At 34.1% G+C, this 20618-nt stretch overlaps 1 protein-coding gene across 1 annotated transcript in view; it reads left to right on the top strand.

Moving 5' to 3' along the window:
* The window catches only part of G2E3 (G2/M-phase specific E3 ubiquitin protein ligase), a 69799-nt gene that overhangs the window by 35110 nt on the left and 14071 nt on the right, over positions 1 to 20618 (top strand). Inside the window, exons 4-12 of the mRNA XM_037161623.2 lie at positions 2063 to 2164; positions 6433 to 6557; positions 7553 to 7718; positions 10241 to 10347; positions 11242 to 11358; positions 14183 to 14307; positions 14416 to 14548; positions 17060 to 17367; positions 19354 to 19535. Of these exons, the coding sequence (XP_037017518.1) occupies positions 2063 to 2164; positions 6433 to 6557; positions 7553 to 7718; positions 10241 to 10347; positions 11242 to 11358; positions 14183 to 14307; positions 14416 to 14548; positions 17060 to 17367; positions 19354 to 19535 (1365 nt within the window). The remainder of the gene's footprint in view (positions 1 to 2062; positions 2165 to 6432; positions 6558 to 7552; positions 7719 to 10240; positions 10348 to 11241; positions 11359 to 14182; positions 14308 to 14415; positions 14549 to 17059; positions 17368 to 19353; positions 19536 to 20618) is intronic.

The raw sequence follows: 20618 nt of genomic DNA, 5'->3' as shown, positions 1-20618 counted from the left end.
AAATTACTTGGCACATATAAAGACCTGTCATTATTACCTATTTATTTTGGTCTAACTCTTTAGGGCCTAACTGAAAAAAATGGTTTGGTCTCTAAAGTTATTCTTTTTACCACTTTCTTGTTTTCATTGTTGCTAGTGATAAATCTCATAAAAGACTTGTTTGTGGGTTGAGGGAGTAGAAGAAAAGCATTTTATTTCACAGAGACTCTGGAAAGAAGGGTTCTGACTAAAGGCAATACATATTTGTAGAAAGGGAAATAGGTTAATTTATGGTGGGTAACTCAAAAGAAAAAAAAAGTGATTTCATACTGAAAATTAGTTTTTAATTTGTTTCCCCTTCCCTCTACCAACTTCTCCTCTCACTGAATTTGTGTCTTAAGTTCTTATTTTCTGGGTACCTCTGTTGTGTTGTCCATAGCATAGACTTTGGCATCTCCCAGAGCAACTGATAAAAAAGAAAGAGAGGGATAACTGGATACACCAATATGGGATCATATGACCAAGTCTTCACAGTCACATACCACTGTCACTTTTGTTTTATGCTAATTATTAAAAGCGAAGTCTTTAAGTCTAGCCCACCCTTAAGGGGAAGGGATCAGGTCCCAAATCGTAAAAAAAGGAGTATCAACAAATTTATGGACATATTTTTGTACCCACCACAGTGTCCATTGCTAAAACTCTTTAGATGCTTCCTTGAGAAAACATCTAACTTATTCCTTGGTGTCTCTCTGAGACTACAGTTTTATGTGTCAGTTAAATAGACTCTTAGATGGTCTAAGAATGTAATTGTAGCAATACTTCAGGGAACATGAAGTTGGCATTCAAGGTGTATTTGTAAGTTGGGGTTATTTTGCATCACACAAGAAAACTTATTTCATTTTTCTAAGAGTTTATCTCAGTTATATTAAAAATTATTTTAGTTTTGATTTTAGAGAGAGATGAATGAAGGGAAAAAGAGAGAGTGAGAAACATCAATGTGAGAGAGAAATATCAATTGGTTGCCTTCTGTCCATGCCCCAAAGGACCAAACCTGCAACCCACTGGGAATCAAACTGGTGACCTTTCAGTTTGTGAGATGATGACCAAGCAACTGGTGTGATGAGCCACACCAGCTGGGGCTATTTCACTTATTATGTGGTAGAATTAGGAGAACTACCTTATTTGTTAGGGTGGTTTTTTTCATAGTTAATTTTTAAGTAATGTATATCACTTATTTTTCTTTAGGATATATTATACTGATTGAAATAAGCCTCTTTAATCACATACTTGAAGTGTTTTAAAATTATTTAATATATTTTTGAATTATTTAATATATTCAAAAAGATACTGACCCTAGGCAATATTCTATTTCATTGTGAACAGAAAAGTATAGTAATATTACCAATGGCAACAAATATTAGAGCTGAAAGAGACTTAAGAGAATGCAATCTAGCCGTGTTTTTTTATTTTTAGGTTTAAAGTCAGACATTAAATTACTTGCCTAGGGGTCCAGAAGGTTGGACACGGAGCCTGGTTTGCAAGCCAGGGTTTCTTATTCACAGTCCCATGCTTTTTCTTGTTTCATGCTCCTTTAATATACTTAAATCAGATTTTTTAAATGTGAACATTTGTTGCCCTGGCTGGCATAGCTCAGTGGGTTGAGCACGGGCCTGTGAACCACAGGATCGGGGTTCGATTCCCAGTCAGGGCACATGCCTGGGTTGCAGGCTAGTTCCCAGCAGAGGACTCATGAGAGGCAACCACACATTGATGTTTCTCTCCTTCTCTCCTTCCCTTCCTCTCTAAAGATAAATAAATAAAATCTAAAAAAAAAGTGAACATTTGTTAATTATAATAGGTTTCCCTGTAAATGTGCCAAGTTCATATAACTTGGTTATATGAACTATTAATATACAATGTCTTTCAAATAAAACAATGTGAGTAGCTTCTTACTTTGATCATGAAAAATAACAAAGTTAGGAGATGCTTAAAATTTATGTTTACTTTTATTAAAATATTAGATATATATTTATTCCAAACTAGTTTTTTAGAGTTTATTTTCTAACTGAGAATATATTCATAGTTGATGTCAAGTGGAATTTGGCAGAGAGGTAAAGAAGAAGAAGGAGTTTATGGTTTTCTAGTAGAAGATATAAGGAAAGAAGTGAATAGAGCTTCCAAACTGGTAAGTAAATTATTTTACTCATTACAGTAAATACCATAAATATTGTCAATAGAAGGAAAGTCTTACTCATCTGTTTCTCCACTAGAAATTTGTAAGACTTTGATTTTATGTTCCAGTGCTTACTTTTGTCAAATACGGTGAATTTTAGAACATTTGTATTCTTGCAAATAACAGGGAGTTCAACTGCCCCCGGATAATATATGTGACAATGTTGATTTTACTTCCTTATCTTAGTCCAACTAACCCATAGTTTTACCCACTCGTAATTTAAAATTTTATTTATTTATTTGAGAGAGAGAGAGAGATCAATTTGTTGGTCCACTTATTTATGCATTTATTGGTTGATTTTTTTTAACATTTTTTGTTGTTCAAGTACAGTTTTCTGCCTTTCCCCTCCACTTTTCCCCAGCACCCCAACCCTTCCCACCAGCCTCCCCTGTTTCCACCTTCTCTTGTTATTGTACAGTGTCCTTTATAATTCTTCCTGCAAACCCTTCACCCTTTTCCCCTGTAACTCTCTCCCCTGTCCCCTCTGGTCACTCTCAGCCCATTCTCAATTTCAGTGTCTTTGGTTATATTTTGCTTGCTTATTTGTTTTGTTAATTAGGTTCCTGTTAAAGGTGAGATTCTGTGGTATTTGTCTTTCACCGCCTGGCTTTTAACATAATGCTCTCCAGTTCCAGCCCTGTTGTGGCAAAGGGTAGGAGCTCCTTCTTTCTTTCTGTTGCATGGAATTCCATTGTGTAAATCTACCATAGTCTTTTTGACCCATTCATCTATTGGTGGACACCTAGGTTACTTCCAGCGCTTGGCTATTGTAAATTGTGCTGCTATGAACATTGGGGTACATAGGTTCTTTTGGATTGGTGTTTCAGGGTTCTTAGGATATAATCCTAGCAGTGGAATTGCTAGGTCAAAAGGCAGTTCCATTTTTAGTTTTCTGAGGAAATTTCATACTGTTTTTCATAGTGGTTGTACAAGTCTGCAATCCCACCAACAGTGCACTAGGGTTCCCTTTTCTCCACACCCTCACCAGCACTCGTTGTTTGTTGCTTTGTTTATGGTGGCCATTCTGACCGGTGTGAAGTGGTATCTCATTGTGGTTTTAATTTGCATCTCTCTGATAGCTAGCGATATTGAGCATCTTTTCATGTGTCTCTGGATCCTCTGTATGTCCTCCTTGGAGAAGTGTGTTTAAATTCTTTGCCCATTTTTTAATTGGGTTGCTTGTCTTCTTAGAGTGGAGTCATGTGAGTTCTTGATATATTTTGGAGATCAAACTTTTGTCTGAGGTATTATTGGCAAATAGGTTTTCCCATATGGTTGGTTCTTTTTTCATTTAATGCTGTTTTCTTTAGCCATGCAGAAGCTTTTAATTTTGATGAGATCCCATTTGTTTATTCTTTCCTTATGTCTCTAGGGGACATAATCAGTTAAAATATTGCTATATAAGATATCTGAGATTTTTCTATGTTCTCTTCTATGAATTTAATGGTGTCACAACTTATATTTAAATCTTTTATCCACCTTGAATTTTTTTTTCTGTGTATGGTGTAAGTTGGTGGTCAAGTTTCATTTTTTTGCATGTAGCTGTCTAGCTCTCCCAACACCATTTGCTAAAGAGGCTATTTTCGCTCCATTTTATGCTGCTGCCCCCTTTGTCAAATATTAATTGACCATAGAGACTAGGGTTTATTTCTGGGCTCTCAGTTCTGTTCCATTGGTCTATGTGCCTGTTTTTATGCTAGTACCAGGCTGTTTTGATTACAGTGGCATTGTAATGCAGTTTGATATCAGGTATTGTGATTGCTCCTACTTTGTTCTTCTTTCTCAAAATTGCTGCAGCTATTTGGGGTCATATGGTTCCACATAAATTTTTGAAGTGTTTGTTCTATATCTGTGAAATATGCCACTGGTACTTTAATAGGTATTGCATTTAATCTATAAATTGCTTTGGGTTGTATGGATATTTTGATGATGTTCATTTTTCCTATCCATGAACATGGTATATATTTCCATTTGTCTGTCTCTTCATTAATTTCTTTCTTCAGTTTTGTGTAGTTTTCTGTATACAGATCTTTCACCTCCTTAGTTAGGTTTATTTCTAGGTATTTTATTTTTCTTGTTGCTATATCAAGTGGGATTTTTTTCCTTATTTCTTCTTCTGATGTTTCATTGTTGGTTTACAAAAATGCCTTTGATTTCTGAATATTGACTTTGTATCCTGCTATTTATTTGTTGATTCTTTGTGCCCTGACTGAGGATCAAACCCACAACTTGGTGTATGAGCATGGCACTCTAACCAACTGAGCCACCCAGCTAGGGCCATTTTACTCACTCGCCATCAGAATTATGAACATATGTACTTCCACCCTGCTGTTCTTCAAACCTGAGTCAATCCAGCCATTCACTTTTCATTCTTATACCTCAGTTTCTGGTTTGGAATGATTGTTTGAGGTAAAAATTACACAACTATGTAGACCAATTATTTATGATCTCCACAAGTCTTGTGGCCCTTCTGTGACATTGCCTGCTTGTGTTCAGTGCTTTCTCCAAGATAAGTATTCTAAACTTTTAATTCCTCATTTATTAATTGTAATTTGTGAGTCTTCTATGTGATAGCTACTAGATTATGCACAAGGAAAGGGCTGTAGGTTTCTGTGTGGTCTGAGTAGAAATGATGAAAGAGAATGAGAAGATTAAATATGAAGCTAGAGTAGGGGCCTACAATCTGCAACAGATAATTAAAATAATGTTCTGTGTGTTCCCTATTTTAGGTGAGGCAAAGAAATGGAGGCAATTATTTTTTAAGATGTTGAGGATGCAAAGGACTTCATGATAAAATAGAGGCTCTAGAACATAAGGGAAAACCTTGGGAAAGTTTATTGGTGGCATTTATCTTGGGGCCACATGTGAATGTTAGTTTCAAAGTTCCTCAACCTCCTGATGATAGTGAACTCATGAAAGATGGCCTCTACAAGTCCCCTTACAATTTGGAAATACCTGTTTTCTTAAAACATATGAATTCTCTCTTGAGCATACTGTATTGTGAACCTTTGAAAATATCCTGATCCTGAAGATGTGTTTCCATTTGTGGCCTTAAACTAGAATTCTGTATATCATTTTACTGGGAAGGCATCCAGCTGGCAAAGTATTCAGTTATGACTTGGTGGTGCTTGAGGGATTAGCATTAGCACTGTAGAATCTCTTCATCAGTGACAATTATAATGGTCATCTCAAGGATTCCAAGGTGTTTTAGGTACTGCTGTGTACTTTAGTAATGATTGACTCATCAAATAGTCTTTCTGATTGTATACTACTTTTGTATTCCAGTTATTGGCAATGGTATTGTTTCTTTCCTAGAGTGTCATAATAATTATCACAGACTAGGTTGCTTAAAACAGAAATTTATTCTCACAATTCTGGAGACCAGAAGTTCCAAATCATGCTGTCAGAAGAACTGATTCTTCTTGGAAGCTCTGAGGGAAAATCCATTCCATACTTCTCTCTAAAATTTTGGTGGCTGCTGACAACCTTTCCATTCCTCCTTTTGTGGCAGCATAACTTAAGTCTGTACTTCCATCTTCATGTGGCCTGGTCCTCTGTGCATCTCTGCCTTAAATCTCCCTCTCCTTTCACTTCCAAAGACACCAGTCATTTGATTTAGAAAGCACTCTAAATCCAGGATAATCTCATCTTGAGATCACATTTATATTTATAAACACCCTATTTCCGAATAAGGTATCATTCATACTGGTACCAGGAGTTAAGACTTGAACATGTCTTTTTAGGGCTCACTAATTTACTATAAGTATCTAACACTTTTTCATTTGGTTAGGATAAAGTAATCCTAGCCAATTTTTCTACAGATTGGTTTTTAGTATTCTTTTACTGTTCTCCTTAGTGAATATTATGTATTTTCTATTGAGATTTGAATGAGATTTTCATGTATAGCCATTATGTTTATAAACCTTTCTGTTTGTTTTTGCAAGTAGGAAGGAAAAGAAGCTTCTCTTTCTCATTCACATGTTAGGTTACAAATGTTCCCTATATCAGAAATTGTTGTATGAGTAAATCTTTAGTGTCTTCAGGTTGTTTCTGGGTAGAACAGTTTTCTCAGGAAATCTCTTTAATACACCATCATCACAGCTGTTGTATGATGAAAATAATTTTCAGACTCCACAAAAGGAATATTCATTTATATCTAAGTCATATCATTATGCTCAAATTTTCTATGTTATGACCCCTATTTCCTTATTTTCTTTTAGAAATGCTGTGTTTGCAAGAAAAATGGTGCTTCAATTGGATGTGTTGCACCTCGATGTAAACGAAGTTACCATTTCCCGTGTGGACTTCAGAGGGAATGTATTTTTCAATTCACTGGAAATTTTGCGTAAGTTAACTGTTGAATATGAGAGATAATGTTTAAAGAAAAGTGCATAAGGGATATGGGTATTCCGATGGTAAAATTTTTTGTTAAAATTTTTTTTCGAAGCTGCACTGAATTTATACACTTTATGTATATAGTGTGTAAATACATAGAGAGGGAATATATATGGAGTCATTTATATCTTCAGTCTTAAGAATCGCCCTGTCTGAAATGGGCTTATTTATACCTTCAGCTTTCAGCTCTGGAATAAAATATGGAACTGTCGATGTGTATTCAAAGACTATGAAAATTTGCACCTTGTGTAATTCTAGATTTTTATATTATTCTTCAGATAAAATTGTACAGTTTTCTTTCACAGAGTATATTTATTTCTCTTTGAGTAAATTGAAGGTGTAGAAATTCGGTGGGGTCCAAAAAATGAATATCATGCCCTGGATGCTCCTGAAAATATTGTTTCCTGAATGCAGCTTTAAACATCAAAATTTTACGGATTTTGATAATTGGGTATCATGAGTGTTGTATTTCTTTTAGTCTTTGTATTCTTGACCAAGTTAATAAATTTTTACTATGTACAAAAACTACAGTTTCGATAATACAAATGCAAATAAATTTAGTGGGTTAGGAATAAGTTATTTGCATTTTACTTGTTAAATGATTTAATATTTAAATTTTAAGTTCCTTTAATTTTGTACCATGTTAAATAAAATGATGTGTATGTTCTGTTGCTAACAATAAATATTACATGGGATCCTCAACATAATATTAGTTATTGAAATTCTGTGAGGTAAGTCTTACCACAAAAGGTTTGTATTTGGAAAGTTCAATTCACCGTGGTCATAGGTTTTGAAACTGATTTATAGTACTAAGGTTCTAGTCTAATGTACACTAGTTATTAGAGAGATGTGAATAATTTTTCTCTTATAATGTGAGTTGTAATGCTAGCCTGGTTGTGCTGTGTAATTTATTAGATGTTGCTTTTAAATAATTTACATTTTTAGATCATTTTGTTGGACCCATCGGCCTGTTCAAATAATTACACCTAATAATTATAGAGACTCTGTTCCATGCACCATTTGTTTGGAATTTATTGAGCCTACTCCAACTTATAATATATTACGAAGTCCTTGTTGTAAGAATGCTTGGTTTCATAGAGACTGTGTACAGGTAAGATGTTTTATAAATGTTTTCTGATATAAAATTTGTAGCTTGCTGATTTGAATTTAAAATTGGAAAGAGTTAATGTGTATTTTAGCTAACACTACATGTAACTTGTAAAAACAGCTTTATTGAAGCATATTTTACCTATAAAATTTATCCTTTAGAAGTGTACAATATTTTAATACTTTAGATACTACTTTTAATGTATACTTACTTGAGGATTTTGTTTGTATTTCACAATGAATAAAAAGCAGATTTTAATTCCCAAGTTATTTACATATTTAAGCTTAGAAAAATCAAGATAAGTGAAATGACCATTTAACTGTAAGCTAAGATATTTAAATGTTAAAGGCATTTTTTCTTGTACATCAAACCTGATGACAAGTTTTCAAGTAAATGAAGTAACATAAAACCTGACATTAAACAATTTAATATTATTTTATTCAGAAGATATTTGAAAATTAAAGATACTGGTTATTAATAACATCAAATATGTAGTATACATGTATGAAAGTGCCAGCTGTTAGACAGTTACAATTAATAGAATGCCAAATAACAAATCATTTACTTAAGTTTAATACTGATTTTTAAAGATTGTCTTTTATTGTTGTTTACTAAAACAAAACATTACTACTGATTACAGATGATCCACAAAAGTATTTTTTAAAGTTAGGAGATACTGTAAACCCTGTTATATTTCAATATTCTTCAAAGTACTAACAGTAGTCAAAGTAGTAAAGCTTAACTGATTACTTTTAGTTATTTTGTATGAGCTTTAACATTTATATTTAGGACTATTCAGTGAAAAGTGGCAGGATGGAGACACTGTTTTGTTGGGTCAACATTAGAGATTCTATCAATTCTTACAAAAAAGTGTTTGTAAAAGGATCCAGAGGGTACAGTTTATATGTGGTTAAGCAGATTTCATTGTTTTTATCACTACAAATGGTACATTGGGATTGTTTGAGAAGAGATTATAGGTTAACAAAAAAATGATGGAAACTTTTCACTCTGGGTATGTATAGAATTGTCACTATTCTTGATTTGTTTGGATTTCTCCATCATTGCTCTGGTCTTGTTGATACCTTCCATATGTTCTGTGGTTTTCTTTTCCTCCACACTAGACACTTTCTCAAATTATATTTATGTTTACTAAGACCTTGGTATCTGTTACAATTGCTTGCAGACCCTTTGGTTCAAAGATTTCAGTAACTTGTTACTTTCTCACCACATGGGTGGGTGGGTGGGTGGGGGTGTGTGTGTGTGTGTGTGTGTGTGTGTGTGAGAGAGAGAGAGAGAGAGAGAGAGAGAGAGAGAGAGACACTTGCTACTTGTTTGAACCTGGATTCCTCTTCATTCACTTCTTTCTTCACCAAGCACAAAGCATTCCTAATTCTGTCAGGTCTTCCTAATATATATTTTTGGGCATCCTATGTTGTTGCTGTTCTCCGCCTTCTATGTGGATTAACTTCAGGCACTTTTTATTTCTTTAACTAGATTTCTCTTGCATGCCTTATTTCCTATGATTTCTTCACACTGCTGGCTTTGATTTACTGTTTAGCCTCATTACTTAGTTCAGTATGGCCAGCATGTAATTCCTAAGTATACTGTTAACTAGTTTTCTAATCACATGTACTTTCTGTCACCACTGAGACTTAATATATGCAATTTTCCACTTTTGTAATGTCTTCTGTCCCATTTTCCTGACAGACCCCTGTATCTTCTTCCAAAATTAGCTTTGATTTTACCATCCCTGTGACATTTTTGTCACACTCGTATATAGACTGAGGTACTTCTTCCTCTCCCAAGTATATACTTAAAACTTTTTCTTTTTGGAAGTAAAATCCAAGTCATTTTATATTTCTATTTTTTGGTACATAGCATAGTGTTTGGCACCTATATAGAAGGGGTTAAATATTTGTTAAATGAATGTGTGCTACTATTTTTATTTTCCTAAATATTGGCTACTTTTTTTGTTAGGGTCATAGTTTTCTTTTTCCTCCTGCATGCCTTCTGCCTGCTGCTTCTGTCCTGGGATTTGCTAAAGAGTGAGAATGGGTTTTATACTTCTCCACTCTTAGGAAGAAAACTTAACAGATTGAGTTAGAAATAGAGTGGTGCTTTTAAGTACCACTTTTTTCAAGGGTGCTTTTTATGTAACACTTAAACATCTTTTCTAGGTGAAGTAACTCAAGATTTTTACTATTTTAGTTATAGAGGTGTGGGCAACATAGTATTTAGGAACATAAATTATATTAGACACCAAAGGTTTGAGAAGAATATATGGGTGGATATATAGTAAAGCTAAGAACAGTCAATTCATTAGCTTAATTGTTTTGACCACTGGGAAAAAAGACTCCAAATTTTAGCAGTGGGATAACTTAGCAGTGCGATATCAGTGTTGAAAACCATTGACACACAAAATAAAATTTCATAATATATTAAGTGAAAAATAGCACATTCTGTTAGCTATAAAGTTCATGATAGGTTTTATCATGAACAAAAATATTTTCTGTTTTTTACTATAGGTTCAAGCAATAAATGCAGGAGTGTTTTTCTTTAGGTGCACAATATGCAATAATAGTGACATGTTTCAGAAAGAGATGTTGAAAATGGGAATTCATATTCCTGAAAAGTAAGTAACATAGCCCTTTGACAAAAGGTATTTTAAATGTAGAATTTAATAACTGGAAATAGCCATTTATGTCTGATTATGTGATGATGGACAAGCAGACATTTCAAACGGGGAAATGTAAAGCCACTCCTGCCACTGCCTCCTTCTCCCCAGATTTCTAGTTCTTAAGAGCAGGGACTGTGACTTAAATGTCTCGATAGTTGATTTATAGTCTCTTAATAAACACCTTAGTTGTTAGTTGATTAGTATTAATTGATTTATACACAAATACTGTAAGCTTCAAAATGGTATGTATTAGTTAAGAGAATTAAGGTACGATTTTAAATGTATGAGAAGAGACTGACAGATCTCAGAGCAGTGGGGCAGGAGCTGGATAGAAGAAGGTGAAGCGATTAGTCGGAGAACACATTTGCATAGCCCATGGACACAGACAATAATGCCAATAATGCGGTGAAGGCCAGGGGAGGGGGGTGAGGGCAGGGTGGAGGTAGGCAGAGGGGAGGAAAGTAGGAGATCTCGTAGTCGTGTCAACAATAAAAAATAAATAAATAAAATGTCTGAGAAGAATTTTCTTAATACTTAAATATGAAGAATCCAGAAATAATGTTAGTAAACTTGAAATTTAAAAAATGGCAGTAAAATGTTAAAAATGTACATTTAGGAACATTTCTGCTTAATTTTTCATTTAGCATTTGAAAATTCACTGAGACTAATTAAGTGTAGGATAAAATGACACTAATGGATTTATATCTTGAAGAGAATGATTAATTCTAAAAAGAACAAGTTTATCCTCGTTCCTAAGTATGCAAAAAGTTTTTATTTTTAGGTTCATTATTAATCCTTTTATGTAACATCGTAGGTCAAAGTATATTTAATATGTTACTTCACTTACAGAGATGCGTCTTGGGAGTTAGAGGAAAATGCTTATCAAGAGCTTCTGCAGCACTATGAGCATTGTGATGTACGAAGATGTCGTTGCAAGGAAGGGAGAGACTATAATGTACCTAATAGGTATATCGGCAAGTTCACTTCTGCTTAATTAGTGTTCTTATTGAAACCTTCAGCAGTAAGCAAAATTATAGTTAGTAAAATGTGTTTGCTTTTAGGATGTTTGAAGTTTTAGCGAGATGAGGTATATTGATTAAATGTATATTTACATCTGTTTACAGAAAGATTATTGCATGCAGCATAATTGCAACTCATTTCCTTGGTACATTTTCCTGAAGCTCTATTTTCTAGTGCTGCACTGGTCCTATATAGAGCCACTAGGCACATGTGGTTTTATTGAACACTGAAGACTTAGTGTGTATCTTAGTTTGCTAGGGCTGCCATAACAAAATGCCACGAACTGGGTTGCTTAAACAATAGAAATTTGTTTTCTCCCAATCCTAGAGGCTAGAAGACCAAGATAAAGGTATCCACAGATTTGACTTCTTCTGAACCCTGTCCATTGCTTGCACATTTCTCTCTTTTAGCTTTATATTTGCATGATTGTGCTTCTCTGTCTGTCTAGTCATACTGGATTAGGGTCTACATGACCTCATAGCTCTTTAAAGGCCCTATCTCCAAACACAGTCCTATTGCGAGGTACTGGGTGTATTTTGGAGAGCCTATAACAGTAAGAAAAAAGAATGGAAAATACCTTAATAATTTTATATTGATTATGTGTTGAACAAAATGATAATATTTTGGTAACAAAGTCACTTCACCTGTTTCTTTCACCTTTTAAGTATGGTTACTAGAAAGATTTAAATGACATATATGATTTGCATTGTCCTTGTATTGGATGGCCCTATTCTAGAGGTTAATTTAAGTAGATTAATCTAGCAGTATTTCTTTTTGATCACTATACAAAGTGTGTTGCATTTGAAATTTATTTATTACTCTTTTGTTATGTTGTTAGATATTGGCTCTGATCTTAATCAGCAATCATTTTGTGCCTTCTGTGTGTACTATACTGTGTTGGATACTAGAAGTCAGCAATCTCTTTTCTAAGAGGCAGAGTAAAAAGTAACAAAGCCAGTTTTGTAGAAACTTATGTAGGGAATTTCATTATATTTTTATTTTTTATACAAAGTATTTGAACACGGCAAGGTGAAACTTAGGGTACAGAGCAGGATATTAGCAGCCTTGCTCCTCATGGAAAGTGGGGCTTACCTGCAAAGACTCAGCTGAGGTCTAAGTAGCTTTGGAAGTTTCTCCTAAGCAGCTGTTAGCACTCCTAATTTCCCATTCTGGGCTGGGTTTTCCCTTCACTATGCTTATTATAATATAATTGCATTATTTAAATTTGTCTTTGTTGTTAGACTAAAAATTCTATAGGGACAGAGAGATCTTTGAAGATGTTGAGTAATGTGCATTTATATAACTTAATATGGTGTCTCTGAATGTTCAGTAACATTACCTTTCTCAAGGGTTGTGCTGAGGCACAGATGAGGTAACACAAATAATAAAAGCACTTTAGAGTTCTAAGAAGTAATGCATTTATTAATACTAATATTTTCTAAATTCTTTTTAGGCTGTTTTATTTAACTGATTTTATTTATATATAATATATGCTTATATATTATATATAATAATAAATAATCTTTTATATATATGTATAAATATTTTCTATAAACCACTGACCCATCAGTAGGTACCAACTCCATTTTTTTCTGGCAGCTACTTGAGATCACTATTCCTTGCCCGTTCTCCTGGGACACACGATAACTGCTATCTAAGTGCTTTCTTTGTAATCTCTCCCCCTCATCCTAGTGACAGGAAGGCAGTTTTGCTAGAAAGCAGCTTGGTTTAATGGTTAGCAGCATGGGTCTGGCAGCAAGTGAACTGGGTTGAAAGTCTCCCTCTGAGACTTGCTAGCAGGATAAACTTGATTGAACAAGTTATTTCTTCCTTTATGCCTTGGTTTCTTTAAGGAGATAACTGGTTTCCCTACCTTCTAAAATGTGAGGATTAAACTTTTCATGTGAAGAGTGAGAACTGGGCTGGGTATATAATAAGCACTCGTGTTAGGTGTCATCTTTCTTTTCACCCTTAGTTGGCAGAACTATCTGGGGAAGGGGTCACTGGGTCACACAAGACACATACAGCTACATACCCATATTCACACAAAGGGAATTTTGCCCACATTTACCAGAGGGAGAGTATCCAAATATCTCCTTCACCTACACACTCAGGGATGTATCCATTTTATAGAGAGAGAGTGTACTCATAACCAGACAAAGACAAGGCCCAACAATCCCACCCCCACCCATACAGAAAATGTGAGTATGTACCGGCACACATCACACAGCATGGGGTGGGGGCAGCTGAGTGGGAATACAAAGATGGACCAGGTAGTGAGGCTGGGTCCTGTTAAGCTGCACAGTACCTGAGATGTGTGAGCAAGCTTTTTATAGGAAATAATGCCTCATCTTCAATGGGAAAGATAATAATGTAGCCAAAGTAATATACTTGCTGAATGCTTCTTCCATATCAGATACACTGGCATAGCAATTTCTCTATGAGCATAGTCCTCTCCAAATATAAAAGAAAAATTTTTTTCTTCTTTAATCATATTCTTTCTCACATGATATTCTTTGTGTATGTGTGTGTTCACATATATGTTTATATGTAAAAGAACATTTAGAGAAGGAGATTTAAACATAAATAATGAAGTAGAAAAAATGCTGAGGAAAAATAATGCAATATATCAAAGCAGATAATGTACTTGGCTTCCTTTGGGTTGGTTGTGTATGTGAGGTGGACAGTGAGACCTGTGGCAATGTGGGTGGTTGGAATATGACTAAGTTATCACCAAAACATCAACATCTGCTTCTCTTTATCTTTTTAGCAAATGGGAAATAAAGCGCTGTCAGTGTTGTGGTTCTAGTGGAACACATTTAGCCTGTTCCTCACTACGATCATGGGAACAAAATTGGGAATGTTTGGAATGTAGAGGTATTCTCTACAATTCAGGTAATTATTTTGTAATTTTTGAATAAAGATGTTCTTATTCAAATGTATATTATTAAAAAGTTTCTACTTATATTTCTGTTATGCTCACATTGGGTTTTAAATCTGCAGGGGGTTTCCAAAAAGCCAAAAAACATACATTACCCAACACTAACAATGTTGGAATAAATGATTGTTTGTTGGAAGAATCATCACCTAAATTACCCAGACAGTCACCTGGAGCCCAGCATAAAGATCTGCTGAGGTGTGTATTTTGAATTAGAGAAAAATATAAAACTCTGAGAAAATTAAATAGGAAATGGCTGTATACACTTAGAATATTAGCTGGTCTTCACAGTAGTCTGGAAGAGTGTTTTTCAAACAGCAGGACCCAACATTTGATCATGAAATCATGCAACCAGCATTTTTAAAAAAGTGAAACAGGAATATAAAGTATTATATTGCATTGTAAATAAAAGCGTGTATATAGGTAATTTTAGTATTCTATATTGAGTCATGATGTAAAATATATTTTCATCATAGAGTTTTTCAGGATAGCTTAGGAACACATCCGGAAAATGTGCTCAAACTGTCATTTGGTTATAGAGTAATACCTGAAATTAAAATAACATGGTATTGTGTTACTTTGTTAAAAAGGAAGGAATTGTTTAATAGAGAGGGTTAATTTTTTTTATTTTGTTATTTAATGCATTTACTATCAATTCAGGTCTAATGGCAGCTGTGTAGGAAGTTTAAGGCATACTTACAAGTATTATTCTATTAATGCTGTTTTCATAAGACAGCAAAATGAATAACTTCCAAAATCATTTTTAACCATATAAATAAGACAATTGCATCTTTATACTGTGTCAGGTATCTGTTCAGCTAAAATTAGGACTATAAGTATATGTGGCTTATAAAATAAGTTTATAGAGCCTTGTTGTAGCCAATAGGAGAAATATCTACAAAAGTAACATTAGTAGCTAACCATGAAGAAATACTTAGTTGTTAAAAATAGTACCAAGTTAAAGCTTAGAAGGACATGAGACCTCACCCAAGGACATGCTCTTTGATTCTAGAGAGAGGAGAAAGGAAGGAGAAAGACAGGGAGAGAAACATCATAGGTGGGTTGCCTTATTCATACCCTGACCAGGACTGAATCCACAATCTGTGCGTGTGCCCTGACTGGAACCAAACCTGCGGCTTTTTAGTTTATGGCAAGGTGTCAAACTCATTTTCGCTGGGGGCCACATCAGCCTCATGATTGCCTTTGAATGGCCAAATGTAATTTCAACTCCTTAACAGTTAAGGATTAGTTACATTTATACAGTCCTAAAATTATTTCAGCCCTTTGAAGGCAACTGCAGGGCTGGTGTGGCCCCTAGTGAAAATGAGTTTGATACTCCGAGTTTATGTGATAATGCTCTAACTAACTGAGCCACACTGGCCAGAGCAGGACAAGAGGATTTCTGTGAAAATATTTGATAACTAGATTTGCAGTTAGAAGTGGAATACTATTCAAAAAGTGAAGAATTGCTGTTTTAAGGTACCACTATATTAACTGAAATTTTGTTATAAATATTTTTCTATATTAGTGTCAAAAAGATGTTTACATTATTTTAAATAATTTTAATATTTAAGTTTCTAAAGATACTATAGCAGGGAAGTTTGATTCCATGCTTCTGCTCTAATATTTCATCATATTCTAGAATAACATTAGTATTCCCATTCTGGCAGGAGCAAGGAATTGAGTTGCTACAAAAAGGTATATTTCTGAAGGATTATCTACCAAAAGATTTTGGTTTTGCTCAACCTGGATTAATGAAAAGGGGGTTGTGTGAAGGAAAAAACAGGAGGATCCAAGATGGCAGCCAATTAGGTGGAAGCTACACTAACCTCTTCCTAGGACCAAACTGGAATTAGAAGAAAGAAAAAATAAAACCTGGCCCACAGTGGGGCATTATAGTATCTTAGGAGGGGAAAAATTTATACTTGATGTGGAAAGATAATCCAAAGATGATATTGCCCCAAACAGGATCAGTTTGAGTACATTAATTCCAGGTACAGATGGAGCAACTGAAGTAGGGAGCAATTGAGTTAGTCTGTATAGTCACCAGGAAGTCTTATTAAGGCTGGTGGTGGGGCCTCATGCTCAGAGAGGTTCTGATTCCATTTATCTGCTGTGGGGCTTAAGAATTTGCATTTCTAACAAGTTTCCAGATGCTTTTGCCACTGTGGCTGATCTGGGATCACACTTTGAGAATTACTGGTATAGTCTAAAAAGTACTAACGTAAAGGGCTGTGCATTCTGCTTATAATATTAGTTCTATTTTATGATTAAAATATAATTTCTTAAAACTATAGTTATCTTGTATAGTAAGCAGAGACTACATTTGCTCTATTATTAAAGGATCTAGTGAACATGAAATAAGATACATTTAAGTGTAATTTGTAGCCATTGGCTATGAAGGTGACAGTTTGAGCTTCTGACTCTACTAAACTGATCAAATTTGAAATAATTATCTATCAACATTCTCAAATCATTTATGACATTAGTTGATTTTAATTTGGTAGAAGATTAGGGAGAGAGAATCAAGAAGTTTGAACTAAGGTTATCAAATAACTGTTTTGGGTTCCAGTGGCAGCCGTTGTCTGCTTTTGGGTGGGAGTTGGAAAAGAACTTCTTTTTTATTATTATTTTTAAAAATTTGATGTATAACTGTCACATAAAGTATTTTAGAGACCTTATTTCTGTGTTTAAACTCGTGTTTTACAGGCAAGGCAACAAATTTAGAAGAGACATTTCAACAATAATAACAGAGTTAGGGTTTCAAATTTGTAAAAAAACTAAAAGATTCTATGTCAACAAAGCCGACATCTGGAATAGTGCCTTAAATGGATTCAGAAATCAGAAGTTTAATCCTTTATACACAATTGAAGTAGTTTATGTTAATGAGAATGATAATTTTGGAATTGAGCATTCTGGATCAAAGCAAGAATTTCTAAGTCTTTTAATGCACCATCTTGAGAACTCACCATTGTTTGAAGGGTCCTTGTCAAAGAACTTGTCCCTAAATTCTCAAGGTAATTATTTCTTATTGAATTAAACTGACTACACTTGTGTGAAGAAAGAGACAGTTGGTTAGAATTGATAGTGCATGAATTGATAGCTGGTTGGAATGTATACTTTCCTTTGTTAATAAAATACTGATGGAATCACAGAAAGGGGGGGAGAGTGATATTTTTAAAAGCAAATTTTGGAGTAAAGCATTGTTTTTAAGAATGTTCTTAATTTCTTTATAGCAGTATCCTATCTGAAGTGATTGCGTAATTAACTGTAACTTCTTAAAAATGTATTTATACTTGCTCTACTTTTATTTGAATAGAGTGGCCAAATGGGATGGATGATTGTCTAAGCCCTTCTGTTCAGATCCTTGGGATTCACAGCTGGCATGTTTCTTCACAACCTAGCATTTTTATAACAATTTTCTGATCCACATGTAACAGATTTTTAAAAGATTTTATTTATTTATTTTTAAAAAGAGGGGAAGGCAGGGAGAAAGAGAAGGAGAGAAACATCAGTTTGTGGTTGCCTCTTACATGCACTTACTGGAAACCTAGCCCACAACTCAGGCATGTGCCCCGACTGGGTATTGAACCAGTGACCCTTTGGTTCACAGGCCGGCACCTAATCCACTGAGCCACACCAGCCAGGGCCACATGTAACAGATTTTTAAATGTACTTTTGCTTTCAAGAATTTTCTTTGTGCAATTTATTATGTATGTAATATTCTGTCTTTACATCTAGTGAGAAGTTAATGTGATTAAAACAGGCATCTCAAAACACTTGTTAATTCTAGCATTCTTTTTTAGGAGCTTCTATACCACTTTTGCTGTAATAGGAAATTTGAAAGTGGGAAGACTTATTTCATTACATTTGAATTTCTTCCTGTATATTTACTAGAACTTCTTCACCGTTGCCTGAAGCGTCACTGAAATAATTCAGAAACCACCAAGAGTCATTTGTACTATATATAGTACACATAGTTTAATTCTAAACTCCCTTTAAAAAAAGAAAACTTCTAAGTAATCAGTAGTGTTAAGTCAAGGCAGTTGTGGTTCAGTGGAGAGTACATGAATTTAAGGCACAAAATCTGAATTCATTTTATACACATCACTTAAGTAGCTTTATATCCTTAGATTATGGTAATTACATAGCCTCTCTGGATCTTAGTTTCTTCTGCTGTAAAATGTGACTAATACATAGCTTATAAAGTTATTGTTGAGAAATTTTATAATTATTTCAAGTATTGTTGATTACTAAAAAGTTGCTTTGAACAATTTTTAGAAACAATAAAAGAAAATGTGATATCCTTTTGACTTCAAGTAGCTAAAATATTTTAAATAACAATCGAAAAATGTTGAAAGCTATGATATGGTAAGATAGCATATAGCATTGGGATTAAATTTGTATCATTTTGGAAGATAATTTAGCACTATATAGCAACAACTTTAAAAACATTCATATCCTTTGAACCACTAATACTGTATCCTAATTTATCCTAATCAAATAATCAAAGATACATAAACAAGAATATGTAAATAGATGTTGATTATATAATGGTACTCAGTGAGGGTACCAATAATTAAAGGGATGGTTTATATTGCTGCACATTTATAACTTAGTCTTCATGCACTCTTTAACTGTAAATTCGATCATTTTGAATAATATAAAAAATTTATAGTAAATTAAGTCAAATTATGTATATATTCATATAAACACAGGACACAAATATGCCAAAGTATGTACAGTGGTTATTATAGTGGTGGGAATTTAGGCGATTTTTTAAGAGTTTCTGTGTATTTTTAGTACTATATGTTGTTACTTTATATTCAGAAAAAATATTTTTTGTTTATTTTGTTAAGTATCTAAAATATACATGTCATAGCTTCTGTGAATTTTCATTTATCTAATGCTTAGATTTAAAAAATTTTTATTATGTGTTCATTATATATGATGGTTATCTTATAACAATTAAAGAAGTATATTTAATGTTTATTTATCTACAGCTCTGACAGAGAATCTTTACTATGAAGCTGGCAAAATGCTTGCCATTTCTTTGGTTCATGGTGGTCCTTCACCTGGTTTCTTTTCTAAAACTTTGTTTAACTGCCTTGTTTATGGACCAGAAAATACCTTACCAATTTTGGATGATGTTTCGGACTTTGATGTGGCACAGATTATAATTAGGGTAAGGATTATGCATGTTTACTAAAATTTAGTCTACATTTGTCCTGAATGGTGTGGCTCGATTGGTTGGGTGTCATCCTGAAAGTGAAAGATAGCAGCACATGCCTAGGTTGCAGGTTCAGTCCTGATCGGGGTTGTGTACAAGAGGCACCCGATCAATGTTTCTCACATTGATGTTTTTCTCCTTCACTTTCTGCCTCCCATCCCTTCTCTCTAAGATAAAATCTTAAAAATAAATAAAATGTAGACTACATTCTAAGTATATTTGAATATAAGTAATGCATCTACAATAGAATAATAATACTTCAGAGTAGTTAAGGGCTGTCAGTATTCTTATTTACCAGCAGAGTTCACAACAAGTTAAGATACATGTAAAGGTAAGACAGATAGGGATTAAAATGCCTGGTTTAATTTTGATAAAACCAATTGGATAATGTGACTTCAATCTGTACTCAGAATGGCTTGCTAACATTTCTCGGAACAAGATGGATTTATCTCCCCTTTCAGAGACGATGGAAGGCAGGTTCCTTGTTGCATGCTATAGAGTAGATGAAAGTATGCTTTCTGGAGGCAGGCAGTGGATCTGAAGAGAGCGATTTTACCAGTCAGAAAACTTCTACTTCCTCCTACAGGGAAATATAGGTGCTAGGTTGACAGAAAGACCAGGATGAATTTTTTTTCAATATGGAAACAAGTGGGGAGACTCACTGTTCCCAACTAAAAACACTGACATTTTTTGAACCCTGTATTGCACATGTTACATATACAAATTCAATTTAGTTATCATGATGCTATATAAGTATAATTGGTTACATGTTACTGATTTGGAAGCTAATTGAGGTAATAAAAGCTATTCAATTTTTTTTCCCTTAACCTCTTTCTTACTTAAGCCTACTCTATCCATTCATTGTCTCAATTAATAAAGCAGTATAGTTTACTGGTTAAAAACAAATGCTTACAAGTCAGAGTTTAGATTGAAATAATTAGAAACTGTAGGCTGTGTGACTTGGGCAATGAAGTTGGACTTAATTTTGTTAAATCTGACCTTATCCTCACTTCGTCTTTCCTGTGGATTTCATAACTT

Source organism: Artibeus jamaicensis, unplaced genomic scaffold (genome assembly GCF_021234435.1).
Source record: "Artibeus jamaicensis isolate MK-2021 breed Jamaican fruit bat unplaced genomic scaffold, CSHL_Jam_final contig_588, whole genome shotgun sequence".
Lineage (NCBI taxonomy): Eukaryota > Metazoa > Chordata > Mammalia > Chiroptera > Phyllostomidae > Artibeus > Artibeus jamaicensis.
The sequence above is the reverse complement of the archived record's forward strand: the minus strand, read 5'-3'. Positions and strand labels throughout refer to the sequence as shown.